Genomic DNA, 20,010 nt, shown 5'->3' with positions numbered 1-20,010 from the left:
TATTTTTATAAGGAAAGAAAATCAAATATATCTGGTGACTTTCAAGAGAAAGTAATTTTATATTTGCTATTATTCTGTTTTCTCATAAGAGTAGAAAGTCTTTTAAAAGCAATGGTATTTGCTTGCTCTGTGTTGGTATAGAGTGAGGGTCTGTAACACCATCCTACTTATAAAGTTAAAACAGAAGTGCTGTGAAAATGGAGAATCCAAGTGTTTTATTAACAAGCTTCAGTAACAAAAGATCCAGGATATAGGAAATAAAGTGTGCCGTAAGTATCTCATATATCTCCTAATAGATACAGGTGATTGTGTCAGCTTTCCCATTCAAGCCTTTTCCAGGTAACAGGATATGGAGCACTGTCCAGAAATAGCACATCCCCTGCAGCCCCTGTAACTACACCGAAGGGGAAATCGGTCATTGGGCTTTTTTATTGTTTTTGGTTTTTTTTGTTTTTTTTGTTCTGTTTTTTGGGGGTTTTTTTCCCAGTAAAGAACTGTTATTCCTTTTCCCATATTTTTTTCTTGGAAGCTCTGTATTTTTGAAGTTATAATAATTTGGAGGGAGGGGACCAGCTTTCCATTCCAGAAAGGTTCCTGCCTTCCTTGGCAAACACATATCTTCTAAACCAGGACATTAATTGGTGACCAGTGTGGGGCTCAAGGGCATTGAGAGGAGAGGGTGAAAAGAGAATACTAATTCTTGAGTAACCCATTTGTGTACTGGATGTAGAAACCTTGTTGGGCAGCACCGTGTGGTCTAGCCTACCCTGCTTTGGTTGGCATATGATCATGGCTATGTTTTTCCTGTTTGCAGGTCATTTATTCAAACATGGGTCCTATAGCTAAGGCCATTGTGGCTGTTACCCTGTTTGTAGAATGGTTCAATAAGGTGAGGAATACAGTGCTCGTAAACTTCTGAAATGTGGGCACAAGGCTATATAACTATCAGATGTGAAGTCTGTATCTTTGGGGTTTCCTTAATAATGCTACCTATTGAGAGGAAGCAACACAGGGGGGAGTTTTCTCCCAGCCTTTCACCCACTTCTTTGGGCCTACAACAACAGCTTCTGAAGAGTTAAATTTCCCTTAGAAGTTAAAGATTTTTTTTTTTATGTTTTTATTCAGTGAGATCCATTCACCATTCAGAGAGACAGAGTGAGGTTACCTTGTGTAGCTGCCTCAAAACCTGCCACAGAGGCCAGGGACACTGCCCAGCAAAACCACTGCAGTCAGAGGGAAAGGTGGATAGCACAGTAGTGGAACAAACAGATGTTACAAATGGCCAGGTTCTGGCTAAACCACAGGGGCAGCCACAGCCAGCAGCAGCAGTCGGCCCTTTGCAGTGAGGAAGGATAAACCAATTAGGTGTGCCCAGCTCATGATGATGCAGAACCATGGCCCTCAAAGCCAGCAGAGGAGCCTGAGATCATCACTGAGTCCCTGTTGCTTGACAGTCTCTGCAGTCTGTGAAAAGACATTACATGATTAGGGGGCGAGGCTTTTTTGGCTTGGTTGATTCAAGTTTGGGACTTTACACGTACAGGCATGCAACTTGATGGTACCAAAGCAAGGCTTTTGGGACCCTTGGCCCAGGGTGTGGCCATTGAGCAGGCATTTGTGAGGGAGTCAGGACCCCTTTCTTTCTGGGAGTGGCTTCTAGCAAACGTAAGAGAGGTTTGTTTACAGGGTCAAACTTCAGCAGCACCATCATAAAAAGCCATGCAAGACCATGGAGGAAGGATCCAATGCCTGAGAGAAATGGCAGTGTTGGAGATACTTCTTGGAAGGAATGGACAACACGATAATGACCCTAACGAGGTCAGGTGCACAGTGCAAATGTGGTGGAGTCTGGCACATCAGGGGCCATCTGAATACTCCAGTTTAATGGCAAACATGCATCTCAGGGGCAACCAAGAGACAATGGGCTCTGTAGCAAGCAAACTTAGGAATTACGAGAATAGGGTCCAAGGCCTGATGCAGACCCACATCTCTGCTGTAGAGACATTGGTTGAGAGTCTCAAGGATGATAATAAAAAAGGGAGAGATGTTTACCTGTAGCACCAGCGCAAATCAGAGTCCTTGAAGTCATAGTCAGATGCCCTTCAGACAGAGAGAGAGCGGGTATGCCTCGCAAACTGACTTAAGATATTTCCTACTCAACCATGAAGAAGACATGAGATGGTGGGACAGGAAACCTACCTGTGTCCTGGCACCCTGAATACAAGAACTGACGGAGAAAGGAAAAGGGAAGTTAGTGAGAGTGAGTGCAGTGCCAGTTTCCCATGGGCAAGTATCTGACCTGCTGGAAGGTACCTCCCATATGTATCCACAAGAACTAGTATTAGAGGGGTCCTGCCTCTAGCCAGGTAGGGGCACCAGGGGACCACCATGTCTACTGGACTGTGTGGATATGATGGCCTGGCATGTGAAACCCACAAGAGTACAAGACTTTAGTTGACACTGGTGCTTAATGTATGTTAATGCCACCAGGATGTGTGGGGTCAGAAACAGTCTCCATTTCTGATGTTACAGGGGGTTCTCAAGTGCTGAGGTTGTTGGAAGCTGAAGTGAGCTTGACTGGGAAGGACTGGCAGAAGCACCCCATTGTAACTGACCCAGATACCCCACGTATTCTGGGCATTGACTGCATTAAGAACGGATACTTTAAAGACCCAAGAGGACGTTGATGGGCTTTTGGAATTGCTGCTGTGGAGATGGAAAGAACTAAGCAGCTAAACACCTTGCCTGGACTCACAAAATTCTTCTGTGGTTAGGACTTTTGAAGGTAGAAGAAAAGCAAGTACCGATTGCTGCCTCAACAGTGCATCACCAGCAGTATCAAAAAATCAAGATGCCATGATCCCCATTCACAAGATGATCCATGAACTGGAGAGCCAAGGAGTGTTCAGCAAGGCCCACTTGCCCTTTGGCTCCATTGGGCCTGTGTGGAAGTCTGATGGGCAATGGAGATTGACAGTGGACTATCATGGCTTGAATGAAGTTACACCATTGCTGAGTGTTGCTGTGCTGGTCATGCTGGAGCTCCAGTATGAGCTGGAGTCCAAGGCAGTGAAGTGGTACACCACTATTGACATTGCTAACGTGTTTTTCTTCATTCCTCTGGAAGCAGAGGGCAGGCCTCAGTTTGTCTTCACCTGGAGGGGTGTGCAGTACAGCTGGAACTGACTGCCCCAGGGGTGGAAACACAGCCCCATCATCTGCTGTGGACTGATCCAGACTGCACTGACGAAGGATGAGACTCCTGCAATGAACATCTGCAATACATTGATGACATCATCACGTGTGGGAACAAGACAGCAGAATTCTCTTGAGAAAGGAGAAAAGTTCATCCAGAGTCTCCTGAAAGCTGGTTTTGTCATGCAAAAGGCTTAAGGTCAAAGGACCTGCTCGAGAGATCCAGTTCCTAGGGATGAAGTGACAAGACGGATGGCATGATACCCACCGAGGTCATCAACAAGATCACAGCAATGTCTCCGCTGACCAGCAAGAAGGAAACGCAAGCTTTCCTAGGTGGCATAAGTTTCTGCAGAGTTCACATCCTGGGGTGCAGTCAGTTTGTGAGCCCTCTTTACCTGGTAACCCGCAAGAAGAACAATTTTCACTGAGGCCCTGAACAGCAGCAAGCTTTTGCCCAGATCAACCAGGAAATCGCTCATGCAGTTGCCCTTAGCCCAGTCAGGACGGGACCAGAGGTGAAGAATGTGCTCTACTCTGCAGCCAGGAGCCATGGCTTCTCCTGGAGCCTTTGGCAGAAAGTGCCTGGGGAGACTCGGGGCCAGCCACTGGGATTGTGAAGCCAAAGTTACAGGGGGTCCAATGCCAACTACACCCCAAGAGAGGAGATCCTGTCAGCCTGTGAAGGAGTTCAGACTGCCTCAGAGGTGATTGGCACAGAGGCACGACTTCTCCTGGTACGTTGACTGCCAGCGCTGACTGGTGGATGTTTAAAGGAAAAGTTCCCTCTACTCGTCATGCCACTGATGCTACGTGAAGTGGATTGCCTTGATTACACAGCGTGCCTGTATTGGAAACCCAGATCACCCTGGGATCTTGGAAATAATTATGAATTGGCCTCAAGGTGAGGATTTTGTTCTGACAGATGAAGAGCAGGAACAGGTGATGTAAACTGAGGAAACTCCACCATACAATCAACTGCCAACTAAGAAACATGCTACACTCTTTTCAGTAATGATTCCTGTCACATTGTAGGAATGAACTGAAAATGGAGCCCCATATGACAAGTTACAGAAGGTACCAAAGGAGAAGGTAGGTCAAGCCAGTTTGTGCAACTCAAAGGCGTGCAGTTGGCCCTGGACATTGCTGAATGAGAGAAGTGGCCAAAGAATTACTTTTATACTGACTTTTGGGGATTGACATATGCTCCATGGGGGGACTGGACAGATGGAAAAAGACCAACTGGCAGTGTAGAGGAAAACCAGTCGGGACTTCCTGAAGAATGGCAAGACTTTGCCATTTGAGTGGAGAAGCTACTGGTGAAAGTGTGTCATGTGGATGTCCATGTCCCCAAGTGTCAGGCTAATGAGGAGGTGGAAAATGAACAGGTGGATCAGGCTGCAAAAATTGAGGTGTCACAGATAGATTTGGACTTGCAACACAAGGGAGAGCTGTTCCTAGCTCAACGGGACCACAATGCCTCAGGCTGTCAGGGCAGAGGTGCCACCTATAAGGGGGCATGAGACTGAGAGGTCGATCTAACTGTGGACAGCATCTCCCAGGTAATCCATGGTAGTGGAATGTGCACTGCCATCAAACAGGCCAAGCAGGTGAAACCCCTATGGTATGGTAGGTGGTGGTCCAGTATAAGTATGGGGAGGCAGAATGATTACATCACACTGCCTCAGAACTGCCAGGGCAAGAGCTACATGCACCACTGGATGGTTGGAAACCTACCCTGTGCCTCACACTACTGCCTGGAACACCATCCTGGGCCTTGAAAAGCAGGTCCTTTGGAGGCATGGTACCCCTGAGAGGATTGAGTCAGACAATGGGATTCAAGAACATTTTATTAAACACCTGTGTTACACCTGGGCTAGAGAACATGGTATTTAGTGGGCATACCACATTCCTTACCATGCACCAGCTGCTGGGGAAATTGAGCAGTGCAATGGACTACTAAAAACAACATTGAAGACAACAGGAGGTAGAACCTTCAAGCTGTGGGATCTGCACTGAACAAAGGCTGCAGGGTTAGTTAACACAGACGTTCCACTAAGCAAGCTGGCCCTGCCCAATCTGAACCCCTGTGTACTGCAGATGGCGATATGATTCTAGTGGTACATATGAGAGGTATGTTAGGAAAGACTTCTTTGGATGAATTCTGCCTCAAGCAAAGACAAAGGCATTTGTCAGGTTGTCTTTGCTCAGGGACATGGTTGCACTTAGTAGGTGGTGCAGAAACATAACATATACCTCAACAGGACCTTGTTTTGGGGTGAACTGTCTGACGTTGTACCTGTATCCATATCTGCATGTATATATGTATATAATTAGGATAATGCATGAATGTCTATAGTTAAAAAGTGCAAGTTCAATGTAACATGTTGGTATGGGAAGAAAATTTGGCGTGGATAATGTTGGGGGCTAGGTTTTCTCAAAGGAATTGCTTCCCATTTGTTGTCTTCCTGAGGCCACCGTTAACCCTGGGGAGGCTCAGGGCTCGCGTCGGAGCATCCCCTGGGGCCGTGGGGGAGCCGCTGCAGACCCTCTGCCTCGCCCAATGGCGCCCCCCGCTGGTTTTGGTCATAACTGCAACCAAGGGGAAATTGCTTGACTGGTGGGAAAACTTACGGTTTTTTCTTTGTTGTTTTTTGTTTGTTCTGTTTTATAGATATATATTTTCTAGTAAAGAACTGTTATTCCTTTTCCCATATTTTTTTCCGGGAAGCCTTGTATCTGTGAAGTTATAATAATTTGGAGGGAGGGTGCTATCTTTCTATTCCAGGAAGGTTCCTGCCTTCCTTGGCAGACACATGTCTTTTAAACCGGTACGCTGGATAACAAACATTATAGTTTGAATCTGTCATATTTCCCCGTCATTCCGTATAGTTTGTATTTAGATAGTAGGACTTTGCATATGTATGAAAATATTTATTCCGTTTTTTCCCATGTTACTTCTCTTGCGACACTGCTGTGACAATTCAAGACTAGAGATGAAATTGTGTGGTTTTTCTTTTCCCATTATGTACAGTGGGGGTCCCGAAAAAACCTGCTGGCAGTGAACAACATCAGCTCTGTGGTGATCCTCAGTGAGCAGACCATGTTGGCACATTTTCATCAGCAGGTGGCTGTGGTACAGGTGTCTCCCTACCTCTTCAATGTGACAATCTTCAGCACAGGAACCACTCACAGCCTTCGTGTTGACATGAATGCTAGTGGAGTCTTTGCTACTCAGGTTAATTGGTTTGGCTTTCTTTGTTGTTGTTTTTTATTTGCCTAATCAGTTGCCTGGTTAGGTTTATCAAGACCAAATTTCCTAAGTCTTTAAGTTTTTTTTAATATTCAACATAGTGTGTTATGGAGGAATTGCTGTAACAGTAGCAATGGTGCTGCAGTGGAGCTGTTGTTTTCTAAGATTGAACAGGGACTCAGAAATACTCCAGGGTGCTCACCAGAACCCAGAGAACCTCTGGGCTGCTAAAAGCCTTCCAACCCAATGTCCAGAGGAACTAGTAACTGGTGGCTATTGTAGGGGGGTTCTTGCCATGTTACTGCATGAATTCCTGCATGCTTCCAAAAGGAACTAAAAGTATATATTTATTTGGTGTTTTGTTTGTTTGTTTTAGGATGCTGTAGTATTCTGGAATGGGAAGCAAGTGGCTGTCTTTGAGTGCTCAGGTGATACCTTCAGAAGTGCAGGTAGGACTTAAAACATTGGTCAGAGTCTGAATGCTTCTTTTCTTCCAAAGTTATACATTCATTCATGGTAGCTGATGCACTGTAAGCATAGAATCAAAGAACAGTTTGGGTTGGAAGGGACTTTAAAGCACATATTGTTCCAACCCCCCTGTCATGGGCTGGGACACCTTCTTCTAGACTGGAAAAACCCTCAGGGCTAGAGAAAGCTTTTATATGATGTAGCTAAATTACATTATAGAGGGCCTTGCACAAAACACCATGTGAGGCTAGATCTACTTCTTTTTATATTTTTTAAGTACACCATTGATTTGATCAAGAAGACCAATTTTTTCCTGCTTTTGTAGCTGTCGCTCCTGTTGCTTTTACAGATAAGACATGGCAATGACTATTGAATGCTTTTCCACTTTGCTTGAGAGAAAGTGTAATCAAAGGATCTGGGAAAGAGGCTTTTTGTCCCAGCTCTCAAGAGAAGTTATCCCGTAAATTGCTCTGTACAGTGCCAAGTAGAGTAAATTAGGTTTTTAAATGATTAATTCTCCCTAAATATTTCTACCTCAAGAAATAAGTGGTGTAGAATTCCATCAATTCCATCATAATCTTGGGATTTGTCTTTTAAGAATCATTAAGTGTTTTCTGCTTGTCTGTATTTACTGATATATTTTATAACTTTTCCATGCTGAATCATTGCTTTGTTACCACCAAGGTCCTAACAGTCTACACCACTTCTGAAGTTATTGCAGAGCCACTGTTCTGACAGAGATTCTGTTATCCCTCTTCAGTAGCAGTTCACTGAAGGGAAAAGTGAATTCTCTTACCAGAACCTCACACTGCACTTTTTCTGTCTTTCACTCCCTGTATCAACTCTTTGCCCTTCCTTTCTCACTTGTTTCCATGGACAGAGTGTACCAACACCTGTTTATAATGGGAACCCCAGCTTTTAAATGTAGTGGCAGTATGGAAGAAGGCTAAAACACCAGGGAGCTGGGATTCAATAGTGACTGACAGATTGAAAAAGATATTTGGTGCAAGATAGTGGAAATTCTGTGCTCTAAGTTACTTTTTTTTTTCTTTTTACAGAACATATTTATTGTAATGATGGCTTTGTTGTGATTGTTCCAGGCTCTTTCCTTTGTGACTCTCCAGTTCTGTCTGTTCATGGAGAAAATCTGTACACAGTGGAGCCGTATCGGATCCAGGTCCGCACCTGGCAGGTAAGGACTGAGAAAACCATGAAGGGATAAAAAGACCTTGTTGTTTTCAAAGATTGGTATTAGAGCTTAAAAGTAATGTGCATGATCTTCCTAAATCTATTAACTCTTCCTTGTCATAATACAATACTCAAAATATATTTTGAGTATTTCAGCAGAAAGATCTTTGACATTTTGTGTTCTTTAAAAAGTCTGCAACTCTGAACACTACTGCAGTGTAACTAATAAGTATTTACAGACTTTAAGACAATCAAAATTACATGCAGGTTGAGATACATATACTACTTTCAGGAAGATGATTGTATTGAATATTCTCACAAGATAATGAAAAATATCACTTGTACATTTTGTGTGAACCTTTGCAGCCTCTGCTAGTCTGTGAGAACCAAAAAGAGCAATCTAATTATCAGAGTTCTGTGACACATAATTTTATTTAGGAAGCAAATATTATATTTTAGAATGGGTGTGATTCATCACATAAATATAATGTATTTGTTTTTACAGCTATATATTTAAGGACCTTCAGGGACTCGATATTTCTGTATGTCTTTCACTTGGTAAAGGTTGTGTTACTAAAGAGGAAATTATTGCAGATGCCTTTAAATTTAGACTTTTTTTGAGATTACGTACATACCTGAAACCCCGATTGAATTTGTGTGTGTGTGTTTCTCCAATTTGCTTGGAGTGATTCATCTGACAGAGAAGTTCAGCAATTTGTGACTCAGCTTGGTGACAAAATAAGTCCCTTCTAGTGAGGCCGTGGCCACACACAAACCTGGTGTTACACATTTCTTCCCAGGGCACAGTAAAACAGCTGCTCATGTTCTCTGAAGCAGAGGGGAATCCGTGCCTCCTGGATGTCTGTGGGAATTTCCTGGCTGTGGGAACTGATCTGGCTCACTTGAAAATCTTTGATCTCTCACGCAGGTATTAATAAGGCTTTAAAAAGAATCTGTTTATAGTTAATCGTGTATTTTGTGGGGAATCTGTAGCTGTTTTTGATTTGATGAAAAGCAACAGTCCCTTTGAATCTTGAGACAATACATGCAGCTATGTGAACTGATGGCATATTTCCAAAGCAAGGGAGGAACCATGGAATTATTAGGCAAGTCACGGATTGATGAAGATGATGATTATTATTTTAAAAAAAGGATACCATGAGGGATATTTGAGTGCATTTTAAAGTGTGTAGAGAATTTATGGATGATCAAGCTAAGGATATCCCATTTCTTTTGGTATCTTGAACAAGACTTGAATCTCAAAAGAGCTGAAATAAAGCCAGGTCTTGTATTTCCTCATAAATCAGGAAACTTGTTGCAATGAATCTATGGAGAAAGTGAACCTAGAACTGTGGAGACTCTGTTCTTTCTCCTGTTTAGGTTAAGGAGTTTACCTGACTTTGTTCAAAGGTTGCTGTACTCTCATACTGATGAAGGTGAAAAAGATACTGACATGACGTTCATTTTGAAAATGTAGCTGCTGATGACAAACATAATTTTGAAAAGCTTAAAAACCTGAAGAGTGAAACAGATTCTGTTCTTCTTTGCATGCTGTCACCAGAGGAATGCTAAAATCTAGTTAGTTGCCATCTGGAACCTACTTGGGTTGAGATCACACACATTCCACCTGGGGCAGTTTGAAGGTTATTAGATTCGAGCAGGTTGTAACTAGCATAAATATTGGATTATGATGTTTGATAGTGAGAAAAAATAGATTTACTCATGCATGCTATGATAAATTTTTGCATTTGGTACTGAAAATACCCTTTCTCAAATTATGATGCTTTAATTTCAGGGCACTGTAATTGGCTGAGAACAAATGTTATTTTTATAGAATCAAACGTTTTTTTCATGAGATTGTATTATAGCTCTAAATTGCTGTCACTTCAAATTACTGTCACTTTTTGCTGCATTCTTTTGTTTCATGACATTTGTCCTCTTTGTTGCTGACTGATTTCTGGGTTTGTATCTATACCAGCAATAAAATCCTTTTGAGATAATAAAATACATAAATGTGCCCTGCTAATGACATTTCTTTACTTCTGCTGCACTATGTGCTTTCCATACACAGAACTTTTATGTGAATGGACTCTATTCAAAATTCATGGTACTGTTCGGCTTATTTCTGTAGGAAAAGTGGGCCTCTGAATTGAGAGTTATGTTCAGATGTTCTTACTGTATAGCCATGTTTTGGGAATCCTGTAGAAACACTGACATTTATTCTTGCTGATTCATTGAGGAAAGAGTGTCTGTTAACTTAGTCCTGAAAGAAAGGCAGTGGCAGCAATCCTCTGGAGAGGAAGTGGGAGTCTGGGGCAGTTGTGTCATATAGTCAAAATAGTTTGCTTTTAAAAGTCTTACCCATAATTTGCTAAATTGCCAGTTGCTTGCCACCATATAATTGAAGTTTATTCCTTCCCACAGAGAGGCAAAAGTGCACTGCAACAGCAAGAGTTTATCCAAGCTGCTTCCTGGCCGTGGAGACATTTTGTCTGTGAAGTGCAATGCTAATGGCAGCAAAGTCAGCATCCTTGTCAGCAGGGTGAGGCACAGCTCTTCACTCACCGTCTGGGACTTTTCCATTGGTTCATAGGCTGGCATGGGTCAAGATTACTGAGGACACAAGAATCACTTCTCAGAAATAAACCTACCTGGTCCAGGCAGTGTATTGAGTCATATAATGAAGTGTCATGTCCCAGCATTAATTAAGATCTCTTAAGGCTTTGTTCTGTGTTGGAATTCAGAAAAGGAATATTTTAGTTACAGAAGCTGCTTTGTAGCATTTCAAAGAAATCCAAGGCTGGCTTGTCGGAACAGAAAAAGAACCAGAAATTTTCTGGTATTTCTTAGTAAGAATGACCTCATGTGATTACTAAGAAGGAAAGCTGAGGGCATGAAGCATATGGGATAAACTTACCTAATTCTTCTTTTTGACTGCATGCTCCAGCACCCTTTGTTTTCTTTTCTTGTAGGTGGATGGGAACATCGATTCCAAGATTTGTTTCTATGATGTTGAAATGGACCAAGTTACGCTCTTTGATTTCAAGGCTGAACAGGGAGATGGTAGAGAGAATCTTTCTGCTGGACAAAGCATTGGCAAGTAAGGAGCTTTTGCTTCAAGAAGCATTAATGGTGGATTTAAGACGGAAATCTGCCCTGTGGGGACAAGCACACCCTGATTCTGTCATTCCTCCATCTTGGGAAGGAGTTTGTGTGAATTTAATTATTTATTTCTAAAGAACTAATTAACACTGAATTGTATGTCCATCAAGCTGCATCCCTATCTATTCCAATAATCCGAGCTAAGGAGTGTCGTGGTTTGACATTGGCCAAATGCTAGGCGCCCACAACAGTCATTTGCTTACCTTTGTCTTTAAAGTTGGGCAGAGAGGAGGGAAGAAAAAAAAAAGGAATTAACAAAGGGTTCATAAGTTGAGATAAGGACTGGGAGAAAAACGCTCTAAGGGCAAAATGGGTTTAAATTTAAAGGTATGAAGTATATTTATTATTAACAGAGTTAGAGGAGGATCATGAGAAGTAAAATAAGCCTTTAAAAGAGCTCTTTTCCTGCTAGCCCTTCCCTCCTTCCCATCCTGCAGGGAGATAGGACATGGGAGTATTTGGTAAGTTTATCACTCAAGATCTTCTGTTCACTCAGGGAGAGGAGTCTTTCCTCTGCTATGCCATGGGGTCCCTCCCACAGGCAAACAGTCTTCGCAAAACTGTTGTGGCATGGCTCACTTGTCCATGGGATGCAGTCCTTGAAGGATAGGCTGCTCTAGTTTGGAAGCAAGGGCGCTCTCTCTCTCTCTCTCTCTCCCTCCCTCCCTCCAGGTCTTCTACTAGACCACAGCTTTCTCTAGCCTCCACCTGCTCTGGCAGGAGCACTTTTCTTATGGGCTGGGAGTGGATTTCTGCGTCCCCCATGGACTTCATGCATTACCAGGTGACAGTTTGTTTCAGCATGGTCCTCACCATGGCTTGCAGAGGAATCTGAGCTCTGATGCTTGGAGCACCTCTTCCCTCTCTTTTTCCACTGACCTTGGTGTCACCATCTTGTTCTCCCTCACGTGTCTTCACTTCCTCCTCTTCTTTGACTTGAAAAAAACTGCTGCTTGTAGATACCATTGTCAAAAAGTTCCACTAATTCAAAGATTCTTGCAGGATCCTGCAATGCTGAGAACTTGATCCTGTCTAGGTTGCGCGTCAGGGAATTGCTCACCATGCTTTCACTGCCAGCCGGGCAGCCCTGCCACTCTTGCAGGGGCAGTAGTGGCTGCCATGGTGCTGGTGCTATTGAACACCTCTCTTCATGTAGGGCACCGGGAGCGGGAAGCTGCCCCTGCCTTTCTGCCTGTGATGTGGCTGGCCAGGGGTGGCCAGGCAGGCAAGGCTTGCCTTGGGCTGTGCCAGCATGGTGGCGACCCTGGCGCCTCCCCACCCCAGGGGGGAAACTGCGTGTGCTCTGTTCTGATTCTATTCTTAAACATGTTATCACAGAAGCATTACCAACCTCTCTAATTGGGCCAGCAGCATGTCCATCTTCAGAGCCATCAGAGATTGGCTCTGTCAGATATGGTGGAAGCTTCTAGCAGCTTCTCACAGAAGCTACCCCTGAGGTGCATGCCCTCCCCTGCAGCCAATCACCAGGCTATGCCAAATCAACACACTTCGAAAGCAAGCTCAAAATAAGCAGTAGGTAGTTCTTCAGCCAACATGCAGCTGAGCCAAGGAACTCCTTGCAAAGTCAGTAGAGAAGATGAAGGAAGTGCTTATGGAGATACTGGACAAATTCATAGAAGAGAAATTCAGGGAGAACTACTAGCACTTTAGAAGCCATATCAAGCTAGAGATCTCTGAGGAGAGGATGATTTGGTGTTGGGAGTTTTATACAGAGGAATACATGATTGGAATCAGGATCCAGATCTTTAAATTTTAAAAAAAATCTTGGAAAGCTACCCTTCCTTGAAGACTTTACATAATAGGGAACTGAGAAGAGGACATTCTGAAGGTCCTTGTAGGAATAAAGGTATTTTTAAAATATAATAAAAATTGAGTTTGTGTGGGTAAAAACTCATGACATATCTATTTAGAGCTGATGCCTTTCTGTCCATGCAAACTGTGCTGTAGGAAGTGCATTAGAAATCCTAGCAGCACAATGCAATGAAGTGGGAATGCTTGTGAAAGTATGGTGTAATATTAGAGTACAAATTCCCATTTGATTTTACAATAATTTTTCTGACTGTATTTTTCTTAAGAAAAACCAGCATTGGAACAGATGGATTGCTTTTTTAGCTACTATCTGCTATGGGTATTACAAGCAAAGAAAAGGAATTACTCTCCTTACCACTGAAAGCCATAAGAAACTACCCAGCTCATCAAAAACTAAGGCCAATGCAAATCTGGGGCCTTACGTCCTGGTTAGTTATGGGGTAGTGTTGTCAAGAGTTAAGTGAGGAAGTTGTTTCCAAGTGCAGTATCTTGTATAGCCCAACAGAAGCCAACCCAAGCCAGGAATACTGTTTTACTGTTTGAGTGTTAAATACTGTCTGTGTGAATAATTTATCTGTGCGTCCTTTTGAAGCATCTTCAAATTAGAGTGAGTCAACTCAGCAGAAAGTGATAATAATCTACACCTCTTCTGCTTCTCTTCCCGCCCCTTGAGGCAAAATCTAAACACTCCCAGTTTTTTTTACACAAATTCTTTTTTTGATTTGCAATTTACTGATTTTGAATTCCATGGCAGGGAGAGGACTTAGGCCATTTCTGCACCTCTTTGAATGTCTCTTTCAATTTGCCCTCTAGCCCTACTCCAGTCCTCCCCACAACTTCCACCTTTCAGTGGTGACAGCAAATGAGAAAATACTTTAATGGTGTCTTTGGTTTTTCTTTTAAATAATTTGACATTTTTTCAGAAGAATGAATACTAAGCCATTGCTAAAATAGTGTGATTCTGTATGTCTGGAGTCTTGACACAGCTGGCACTGAAGTAGTATTGAAATGCCCGAAGGAGGCAGTAAGATGTTATTATTTTAACTGCTGACAGAGACTGGCTTTCCCAAGTGTTCTGGTTCAGGGCAAATTTGGGAGAGAGCCCCGAGAGGGGTTCCTCTAGAAAAGCAGATTCAATTGACCCTTCTCCCCCACTGGTTTGGGAGAAAATACCTCCTTGGAGAAAAGTGGAAAAAACTGATTATTAAACAATAAAACCTAAACAATATTAAACAATAAAACCCCTTGTTGCTCCAAAAGAGATGACAAACTGAGAAAGTCCCTCCCCGGGTTGCAGCTCAGCTCACTCAGTCTCTGATCAGTCCCTCCAGTGCTGGAAATGTCACGGGCCAGGCCCGGCCCGGTGGGCCACAGGTGCAGCTGCCGGTGCTCCCCTGGGTGTTCAGTCCAGAGCAGGTTTCAAGAGGTCCAAAGAAAAGGGAAAAAAGAAAAAAACCCACAGTCCAGGGAACTTCTTTGCCCTCAGCTAGCTATAACTAACTGAAACAAAGGAGAGCTCTGTCCCGCTGTCTGTTCATCCACAGACAACACAGTCCAGGGGCAGGAATATGGAGGAGTGAGTGCAGTGTCTGAAAAACTGCACGCTTCTTCTCTCCCCTTTCACTCTCTGCAACAAGTGTTAAAGGTGCAAAACTTATTATTCAGCATAAACAGAACAAGACTATTGGGGATAAAAGCATCATCTAGTCAACCCAGGACACCAAGGCTGCAGGGGAAGTCCTTGTGCTGTTCCACAGTGCCTTAGAATTCTTGACATGCAGTAGTCAGGTGGTGGTTGATCTCTTCTCCCAGGTAACAGTCAATAGGATGAGAGGAAATGGCCTCAAGTTGTACCAGTAAAGATTTAGATTGGGTATTAGGGAAAATGCCTTCAGGTGGAATTGTCAGGCATTGGAACAGGCTGGCCATGGCAGTGGTGGGAACACTTCCTTCCTGGGAAGTGTTCAAAAAATGTACAAATGTGGCACTCTGGGACATGGTTTAGTGGTGAATGTGGTGGTGGTGGTGCTGGGTTCATGGTTGGACTTGGTGATTTTAGAGGGCTCTTCCAATCTTAATGATTCCATGGTTTGAAGACAGAGCTGAGGTAACCGCTGTGTTACAGCAGCAGGCACTGAGGTAGATGTTCAAGGGTTTCTGTAGAACCTGCAATCCCAGGGCAGGCAGATTTTGAGTACCTATTTTTATAGGTGATACCAACTTTTTTTCTACCGAAATGCTTTATGTCCTGTCCCCACTCTCAGTGTAACAGACCAAACTAGAAGTGTCGTTGCCATGTGTAAAATGTTAGGAGTCAGGAAAATATATCTGGTTAATGTTCTAATACAGAGTATAAATAACTGAGAATGATCCCTTGGCTTTATTTACACTCATGCAATGAATGGGCTGGAATTACTTAGTCTCCCTTTCTACATTTTTTCTTGTCTCTTGGTAGGTTTGTAGCGGAGTATCCAGAGTTGCACAGTCACATCCCTGCTTGCCATTTCTGGGACCAGAGTGAACCAAGACTTTTTGTATGTGAAGCAATTCCTGAAACAGGCCTCCAACCTCCAGACCAAAAGAAAATCCAGGTTGAGGGCACAGTATGGTCTTTTTTATTTGTTTCATCTTGTTTTACACGGAGTTCTCCCTGTCCAAGTAGTAAATCCTTTGTGCTTCATTAAAGATGTAGGAGTGGGTAGTACATATTACTACATGCAAAAATGAGTAGTGACCCCTGTGTTTGCTGTTGGTGCTTTGGGCAGTCCCTCTATGGCAGCTCTCTGGCTTGGGCCAAGCTTGCATACAATGAAGAAGAAAAAAAGGGATTTCTTTAGCTGTGATAGAATTTTGGGAATTACTATAATGCAAGCTTCTATCTGGACTGCAGTTTTTCAGGTGACATTATTGGGTGGATGGATAATCTAGAAGTTTGTAACTTTAAAAATTGCTGATTTTTTTATCTTGAGTACACTTTTAGCAGCAAGAATTAACTTGATAGATTAACAGGGATACTACTGTTAAGGTGAACAGAGAAATATGCTCTTCTACCCAGTCCCTCCCATCTTCTGCTTTTCCGGAGAGATATTGTGCATTTTTATGGACTTCCCAAATTATCTGTTGTGGTCTTTTTTACATTAGAAGAAAATTTCATTTTTATTCATCAACAATTATCTAATCAAAGATTTCTTTCATCATACAAACAATTCTTCCTTTCTTCCCCTGCTATTCTACTTGTAGTGCTCCTTACCACTTTGTTTGTACAGAACTGCCTATCCTGCATAAACATTGCATAGATTTGACACATCTGTTTTAATCTCAAGGTTTTTTATTTGTGCCTTATTTTAACTAATCTCATAAAATTAGATATAGAAAGCTCTTTTTGTCTTTTGTTGGTTAAAATGACCCTAGAAGAATCATGAAAAGATCAAAGTAAAAAGGAGAAGTGGGATACGGATAGGGATGTCTCAAAAGGCCTGGCTAGGGTCTTCTAGCAAAGAGAAGAACAATTGAACCCAATATTACTCAAGTAAAAAACTTAAAAATGCTTGGCTTCTAAGTAAAGTTGAAAAAAAGATATAAAAGGAATGCAACTTTTTGCCCCTTATTCAACAAAACATTTTACTGTCTGCTTATGCCTTAGTAAATGACAAGTCTGATTAACTTCTGGTGGAAATAAATGTTATTTTAACTTGACTCAGGTCAATACTTAAACTGTTAGAGGAACTATTTTTGCATGGATGATATATTTCCTGGGAACTCAAAACTGTCACTGATAAACTTACAATGGGAATAATATAATGGTTTTTTTTAAAAATATTTTTTAAGGCCCCTTCCAACCCAAACCATTCTGTGATTTTCTTATTCTGTGATTCTGTTTCTTTGCCCTGAGCCAGATCTCTCGGAGAGATGCCTGAAGCAGCCATCTCTGCCAGGGGCTTTTCTCTTTCTGGCGGGTGAAGCTGGTTGCAGAGGCAGAGGTGGAGGTCCCTGTGCAGGAGGAGCAGTCTGGAATGCAGAGCGAGGTGCTGGCTGCTTGCTGCAGGGAGGAAGAGTGTGGCTCTGCCCTCCCAGCAGCTGTGTGTCTGAATGTAGAGGTCATACTATTGTCAAGAGAAGCTTCTGCCAAGTGAATATGGAAAACAAAAACAAAGAGAAGGATATTGCAGCATAAAAATAAAATAGTGCTTCGCTTCCCTTTCCAGATGGATGTTTGGATTATATCATTCTTCAGCACTGAAGAGCATGGCCTTTTGCTGCAGGACAGCTTTCCATTGCCTTCATCCTACCAGCTTCTTCTCGGCATAGAGGTGCCACATTATTACTTTGCAAAAAAGGTGAAGGTAATCTCTAAGTCTTTCCCTTCCCAAAAATTCAGACTTTCCACTGTACAGGGATCAAATTTAACCAAATTGAGTCTGGGGTAGGTAGAGCTATTCCAATGGCAGGGGATGCATCACATGTAGAAATGGCATAAAGATAATTCTGATGCAGATGAACTTGACAGAATTGTGGAATTTGTAGTGAGATGGCTTTTTATGGGTATTGTAAACTGAATATGATGTACAAGTGTACAAGAAACAGGAATTACCAGGTAATGCAATTGAAAAAGGGATGTGGAAAAAACTCTGCTTTATCTAGTCACTGTGTTTATTGCAAGTACAAAAGGGGTGTGTGTGTGAGATTTATTTAGGCCATATGACAGGACATTTCGTACTGGCTTTGGCAGAAGCATCCTACTTCCTTGCAGGAATAACTAAGAGAGCAAGAATAGTCATCTTGCACCATCAACAAGTGCCTATGTGCTGCAAATGCCAAGAATGCAGGCTCTAAATTCTAAAACTTGATTTCAATCCAAAATTGTTTGCATCTCAGGTAAATAATACTCTACATAATTCCATGCATACTGGGCAAGCTGCAGCCTTTCACCTACAAATTGGTTTCTGGTGAAGTTCTGACCTGAGTTTCCTGGTGCTTCTTAGGATGAGGATTTGCTCTTTTCCTGTCTTGTAGGGGGAGTGCACAGAGCCCATTTACTATACTAATGTATTTAGGTTTGTAAAATCGACAGGAAATTAATATTAAGAAGATTTTCTAATCTCTACTTGTGTAGTTTCGGAGCACTGTTAGACAGGGAGAATGTATCTACTTATTATGTTCAGATTCAGAACAGCATTTGCAATTCATTTTCTTCAAAGCACTGTCTGTTGTCAGTCTTCCTGTGCAGACTGAACTTTTAGTGTTACACTGTGTTTTACTTTCCTTTTTCCTTTAAATTGAAAGATCCAATGTGATATGCTGTATTTTCCAATCTTTCTTTTTAACATTTCTCCATCATGTCTCATGCTATTTTACTTTGATATTGTTTCCTTTTTTTTTGACTTTGTATGGATTGTTGCTGCCATTAGTTGTGTTTTCGAAGGGGATGTATCTATAAACCTGTAAGTATCTGCATTGCTTTGGTGCTCTTCCTTCATCCTCTGCTCCTCTCTTGCTTCCATTTTCTTGGTAGGTGGTTGTCTCTTTCTGATGATGTCACTTTTTACATCACTTGTATTCATTTGGGAAACCTAATTTAGTAAAAGAGCAGAGTCTGCTGTAAATACAGTAAATCAAGTTGATACAACAAGCCTCGTTGACCAGGTTTCATTCCAGGGTTTCTCCTTATTCACCATAATGTCTTTACTGTCCTGATTCCAGAAATTCCTCAAGTTCTAGTCAAACAGATTTGTGCTTTTCATTTCTGTCTTTTACTTTACCCAGGACTTCCATTGTATTATAATATAATACAACTTTTATTAGCTTCTGTATGCCTTAAAATTTAGTTACCTTATGTAGCTATCCAATTAGGGTAGAGTGTACATGGACTTTGGCATCCTTCATGACTCAGATGATCTTCCTCTGTGCCTGGCTTGGGAAAGTTTCCTTGTTACACTCCAGACAGATAATTTGACATTGAGGATTGAGACTTTATTGGTTTTCTGCATAATGATTGAATTGCTTTGAGTTGCCTTTCAGTGGGTGGTGAAAGTACCCCTGAAGCTTTAGAACTGCCAATTGTAAGGGGAAGGGTTTGAACCTGAGGTTCAGTATTCATAAGATTTACATGAAGGCAAGGATAAAAGAATTTGGTCTGTATAGTTAACTTTCAGAACAGCAGACTAATATTTGAGAAGAGACTAAACTTGGAGAGATGCTTATCTGAAATCTTCGGAAATTTGGGAACTTAACAGTTGCTATTATAATAGTAGTACTATTAATAGACATGTTTATATATATAAAAATAATAATGAATGTAATAAAAGGACGTTACCTTTCTGTGGTATATTACCAATCTCCAGTGATCACTAGCATGCTGTGATTGTTCACTGCAATATGCGAATCTCTTCTATGATATTCCATATTTTGTGGCATTTTCTAGAAAGCTCTGAAACTTTGTAACTATTGATGCTATTGTTTATGGTCCTGCAGATATAAAAAACTTAGACTGCAGTGGGAATAATGTAATTAATTCCATGTACAAAGGAGTAAGTTTCAACCTGCTTGATACGTATGTGACAACCTTCTCCTTTTAGCTGGGAGAAGCTGAGAAGGGAGCATCAGAGTCTGGCTCAGGAACAGTCTCTCAGATGGCTGCAAGAAGACCCATGAGAGATTTCACTGGACTGGGAGACTGTGATAAGACCACCCAGGATGCCATGCTGAACTTCAGCTACTATCTCACTGCTGGAGACATGGATGAGGCCTTCAAATCCATCAAGCTGATAAAAAGGTATCAGAACTATTTGCATCTATTTCGTTGTGGGTGCAGTTTATTTTTGTTAAAAGTTTGTATGAAGTGTAAATCCTTCTAGATTCTCCTTACCTTTTCCCTCTCTGATTTCATTCTCCCTTTCATTTTTAACCAGGTGAAA

At 42.0% G+C, this 20,010-nt stretch overlaps 1 protein-coding gene across 3 annotated transcripts in view; it reads left to right on the top strand.

The window, feature by feature from the left end:
- Positions 1-20,010, top strand: part of IFT140 (intraflagellar transport 140) — an 85,125-nt gene that overhangs the window by 21,462 nt on the left and 43,653 nt on the right. For 2 of the 3 annotated variants that reach the window (XM_030958541.1, XM_030958542.1), the window contains exons 10-18: positions 6,230-6,433; positions 6,825-6,897; positions 8,017-8,108; positions 8,905-9,032; positions 10,529-10,646; positions 11,077-11,204; positions 15,552-15,699; positions 17,302-17,433; positions 19,672-19,868. In XM_030958541.1, coding sequence (XP_030814401.1) covers positions 6,230-6,433; positions 6,825-6,897; positions 8,017-8,108; positions 8,905-9,032; positions 10,529-10,646; positions 11,077-11,204; positions 15,552-15,699; positions 17,302-17,433; positions 19,672-19,868 — 1,220 coding nt within the window. The remainder of the gene's footprint in view (positions 1-6,229; positions 6,434-6,824; positions 6,898-8,016; positions 8,109-8,904; positions 9,033-10,528; positions 10,647-11,076; positions 11,205-15,551; positions 15,700-17,301; positions 17,434-19,671; positions 19,869-20,010) is intronic. The other variant, XM_030958543.1, reaches the window with a different exon arrangement.

This window comes from Camarhynchus parvulus, chromosome 14, assembly GCF_901933205.1.
Source record: "Camarhynchus parvulus chromosome 14, STF_HiC, whole genome shotgun sequence".
NCBI classification, from domain to species: domain Eukaryota; kingdom Metazoa; phylum Chordata; class Aves; order Passeriformes; family Thraupidae; genus Camarhynchus; species Camarhynchus parvulus.
This window is presented reverse-complemented; position numbering and strand designations above follow the sequence as displayed.